The following is a 5,310-nucleotide window of genomic DNA, read 5'->3' on the forward strand; positions in this document are numbered from 1 at the left end:
TTAAAGAACCTGTCTGCGTAGTTCATCTAGATCCATATTGTTGCCTACCTAGCATATAGGATGCAAAACATCACATGAGGTTGAGCAGTGATAAAGCACGGTACTGCATTTGGGGAGCAGTAGTTCCAGAATAACGTACCATCTGGGTGGAGTGTTATCAAACTTAACAAGAGTATGAAGAAATCTAACGGTAATTGTACATTACCATATGAAATTCTCTGAACTATGTAAGCATATTGCTTCAACAGTGCACGGGGATTCTGTCAATGATATCAAGAAATTTTGTCAACAGGGATGAAAAAAAAAGTGATTATCGCACTGTGTAAGGCAATGATCAGGTCGTTTTGAAATACTGCAAACTAGTTGTGAGACAAAAGTTTTTAAGAAGGATTCATATCTGTTAAAAATGGTACAGAGAAGTTTATTAAAATAATCTAGAGGGGACGGTACAAATGGATATTCTCACGTAGAACGACTTCACTTTTGCAATTGCACCCTGGAAACTAGGCGGCTTAAAAAGGTTAAGTAAATGGAAATGACATCTTTCCCATTTCTCAGACGAAACACAAAATGGAACATAAATATAAATTGGACAAAGAACGCTGTAGAGTTGTTGTAAAGATTTTTTGCGCTCATATAAACAGTAAATAAATTTGCGGAATAATCCTGAGTTATAATCCTTTCGATGAAATGAGGAATAATTATGGGTAATTTTCGCGATATAGCTCAATTAGTTGTTCTTAGGAAAGAGTACAATGATTCTCTCCTCTCGGAAAATTGGAGTTTTCTTCCAGAAAGCAGACAAATGGATCAGAGCACACGCAATTTATAGACAAATATATATATAAGACGGAATATTATCTTATATATTAAAAGACTAAATACTGGACCAGGGGTCACCAAACTTTTTCACGACGGGCCAGATAACCGAGAGATTGACGAGCGCAGGCCATATAATCATTTTGTTCAATATGTGCAATTCAGTAAATACAACAAGAATGAAGACAACGAATATATTTATTTGCCAATACCCAAAATATGCAAAAATAAAGAATATATAGAAAAATAAAGATAACAAATATATTTATTTATCAAAAATTTTCAAGGAAGGCGACATTAGGAATAAGATAAGCAGAAAAGATTAATGTGATTTATGGAACTGGCGTTTAGCTTATAAAATATCATCAATGTTTGCTTTTGAATTGCTACACCCAACCAAGAGAATTGCCTTTAAATGTTCATAACTCAGCCTTGTTCGATATGTGGACTTTACAAATTTCAGTTTTGAAAATGCATGCTCACAAACATAAGTTGTACTGAACACTGATGCCATACCAGAGGCAAATTTCTTTAATTTTGAAAACTCATTATCAGATAAGCAGCAATAAACTTCTACAAGATTTGCTTCTCTGTGTTTCTCTTTCAATAGGTCATTTGCTTGTAAATCAATGATCCCTAACTGTAGTTCGACTGGCACGTCATCAACGTTACAATGAAATGGATTTTGAAACAAAAGAATATCACTCTCAATTCTGTCGAGGTCTGAAAATCTTTCCAAAAAATGCTTTTTTAAGTCATTAATAATTTTCTTTGGAAACTCGACATTGATATCTTCTCCGATTTCAGCAGGAAATTCTTTGAAACACTGAAAATGAGAGAAATCTCCTCTTTCTAGTTGTGCTTCAAAAAGTAATAGCTTTTTTCGAAATCCTTTAATGATTCGGTAAAGGTCACAGATAAAGTTGTCCTTTCCTTGAAGTTTTAAATTCAATTCATTCATGTGAGATGTTACGTCAATCAAAAATGACAATTTTGTTAGCCAGGTAGGATCTCATAGAAGTGTATCAGCTCTATCCTTTTCGGTGAGGAAAATATCTAATTAACGTTGCCAACAAGGCTGCATGCTAATATGTGTTTCCAGAAGACCTGGGTTTAATATGATCATCTAACAGTTACTTCAGGACAAAAAATCTTGTGTTCTTATATTTACTCTGAGAAGTAAAGAGCAAATTGCAACATCAGGATGTGTTGTGATTTTTCACCCAGAGGTACCTCTTAGATAAGGAGGGCCCCGGAGTGACCGCAGTTAATGGTTCTTTAATAAGCTTATTCAGTGAATTATGTGCAACTAGGAAGAATGGTCAAGAGACAAAAAGGGTAAACAAACAAAACAGGGTTTATTAAAAATACAAAATTATTCAGCAGATTATTAAACAAAATATATCATGATTTGCGTGACATTTGTATGAGGCAGATTAGATACAACTAGATAGCAGGTTAAAACATTGCTGCTGTTGGTATAGCTGAGTAATAGTGTTCTTCATGCCGGCTTTTTCGCTTGTCACTCTTACAGGTATCAAAATGATTGTTGTTTGTCATAACATACAACTGTTCTAATACTAGAACAGGAAACTATATTAACTTAATAGTGTAATTGGTATTTTGACAACTAGTTTGATAAGTCACATTATCTGTTAAAACTGAGTACTAAGAAAATGATACAATTGTCTGATAGTCTGTGTGGAAAGATGTCTTGTAAATGCAATAAAACGAGTGTAAAAGGGTAGATTCGATTTTGGGAAATTTAGTATAATTTATTCTTAAGCGACAAGGGTTGATTTACCCGAATAATTCTGCACCGATTCGGGGGGGGGGGGAGAAGTTCTGGACGAAACTTTCATTGTGGCTCTTTTCACATATTTTCTTAGAGATTATAACAATAGTCGCCTTCTGCCTACACCGTACTTGGGATTTCGTGTTCGACGCTTGCCCTTTACACAGGAGAACGGCGTGACGTCATCGACCGACTAATAGTGATGTAATATTTCAGCTGTCGCATCCCCTGGAGCGTTCGAAACGAAAGTAAAATGCACAAGCTCCGAAAGTGACGCTATTTCTTTTAGTTGTACAGGTAGCGGCAAAAGTATAGGGCACTATGAGGAATGAATGCTTCTCGAAAGCGATAGAAATGAAAATATTTATCATATTATAAAAATGAAACAGGACTTTACCGCAGCTAAGCCACCTCACTGCTGTGTGATAAGGTAAGTCACAAAATTCAGAGGCAATTTCCTCAAGAAAAGCCTGGAACTGGCGGTGATTAAGTGCATGGCCCCGAATAAAGTTCACCGCAGAGATGACTGGTTTCAGTAGGCAAGAAATATCTGTCTTTGCCACATAATGCTTGTTGATGTATGATGCAGTGTATAAACAAAGCACCCGGAAGTTGAAGATCTTCTAACTTAGTTCTAATCTTCCCTACAAGACCCTTCCTAACACCAGCCATGTTTTTCGATGTGTCACAGCCGTCAACTGTGATACATCGAAGCTGATTCCACTGAAGTTTATAGCTTTGCAATGTTTTCTGTACTTCCACGAAAATATCTTCTCCAGTTGTTGTTTGCATGCTGCAAACGGATGTCAACTCTTCTGTGACCTGAAAGTCCAAATTAACACCATGAATGAATATGAGAAGTTGTGACGTGCTGGAGAGATCAGTAGACTCATCCAGCGCTGGAGAATACCACAAGAATTGTCTAGCCTTTTCGCGTATCTGCAGTACTATATTTTCTCCAAGTTCTTCTGTTCTCTGCACAACTGATCTTCCTGAAAGGCTAACACTTCTAAATAAATCGACGTTTTCAGGACACAAGTCTTTTGCCACTTCCATCATACACTCTTTGATGAAGCTGCCATCAGTGAACGGTTTTCTTCGCTCTACCATCTTATTTACTATTTTGTAACTTACACGGGTTACAGATTCATTTTCAATAAATATTTTCGTGAACACATGCCTTTGTGATTCCACAGTACGTTTTATGAATTTAAATTTTTGTACGTAACTTTCCAGAAAACTTCGAAAATGTTGAAAGATGTTTTGTTTCATAATGACGCCGAAGATTGTACTCTTTTAAAACGGCAACACTGTCGTCATATCAGGCACATAGCCCTTTGGTTACTTGCTTTCACAAAGAAGTACTATTCTTCCCATTCTTCACTGAAAAGGCGACACTCAGCATCTACTTTTCTTTTCTTAGTAGCCATACTATGGGAGAACGGCAAAGAAAAATATCTAGAAAGGAGAAACAATTTCTTACTTACATATTACTATATCATTACTATTTGTATATAATATTTTACAAGAATTTACCTTATTTTTACTTACACTTAGTTTAATTTCTTTTAATAGAAGTTTATCTTATCGTGACAGAAAATATTCCAAATATATGCAGCCGAACGTTGCACTGCATTCTAACTTTTGACAGGCGCTAACATCTATCCCCTGCTGCACCCCAGCGATCATATCCCATAACCATGATCGACGGAGATGGGCGGTAGATACGACTGCGTTAACGAATGGCGGGTGTTCCTGACAAAGCACCCTTTTGTGATGTTACGTGCGGTGCCGCTCGGCGTTGCCAAGGTATAAGCCCTTGGAACAGTAGTATTTCGTTCATTCACTATTTATTACATTTTCATATAAATAATTAAAATATATTTTAGAAATTTTGATAATTTGTAGCGCAGTGCGTGGCGGGCCGGATGACAGACTACGCTGGCTGGATCTGGCTCGTGGGCCGTAGTTTGGTGACCCCTGAAAGACTCCTATAACAAACAGATAAACAGCCAACGCAGTGAAGTACATCGATGAGTCAAAACATTATGACCAGTGAGTCATTATTCAAATTGAAACAACTGCAGGTGAACTACGGCGCTTGCGCGGGTCCAGACACTGTAAAAAAAAACCTGACACTGAGCTCCATTAATCAGTGTTACTCTTGTTCTTCAAATAGGAATGGCAGCAAACTTAAGCGAGTTTGAAAAAGGCCAAATTGCAATGGCCAGACGACTGCGTGAGACCATATCCCAAATGGCACGGCTGGTGGGATTCTTACGGTCAGCCGTGGTCAGTACCTACCGAAAGTGGTCTGAGGAGAGGAAACCCACGAACCGCCAGCGAGGTGTTGGACGACCACGGCTCATCGATGCTCGAGGTGAGCGAAGGCTCTCCTGGATGGTACGTGGCTACAGAAGGGCAACTGTGGCTCAACTCGCCGGTAATTTGAATGCTGGTGACGGGAGTAATGTGTCACTACTTACAGTACATCGAACCCTTCTGAAAATGGGGCTGCGTAGCTGCAGGCCACTCCGAGTGCACATGCTAACACGGTTCACTGGGACAGCGCCTTCAAGGGGCACATGAACATTGAAACTGGACCTTGAGTGATTGGAAGAGGGTCGTCTTGTCCGGGAATAAATCACGTTTCCTGTAGCACCATGTGGACTGCCGGGCAGGTGTGCGTTGTTTAC

General features: G+C 38.5%; 1 protein-coding gene across 1 annotated transcript; it reads right to left on the minus strand.

The window, feature by feature from the left end:
* Positions 1–3,100: 3,100 nt before the first annotated feature.
* On the minus strand, positions 3,101–3,886 carry LOC150084756 (general transcription factor II-I repeat domain-containing protein 2B-like). Its single transcript, XM_090376348.1, has one exon. It carries the CDS (start codon positions 3,884–3,886, stop codon positions 3,101–3,103), a length of 786 nt encoding a protein of 261 aa, XP_090232474.1.
* Between the last annotated feature and the right edge of the window lie 1,424 nt (positions 3,887–5,310).

The sequence above is a fragment of the Mastigoproctus giganteus genome, chromosome 6, assembly GCF_048544385.1.
Source record: "Mastigoproctus giganteus isolate SK-2022 chromosome 6, ASM4854438v1, whole genome shotgun sequence".
Classification (NCBI taxonomy): domain Eukaryota; kingdom Metazoa; phylum Arthropoda; class Arachnida; order Uropygi; family Thelyphonidae; genus Mastigoproctus; species Mastigoproctus giganteus.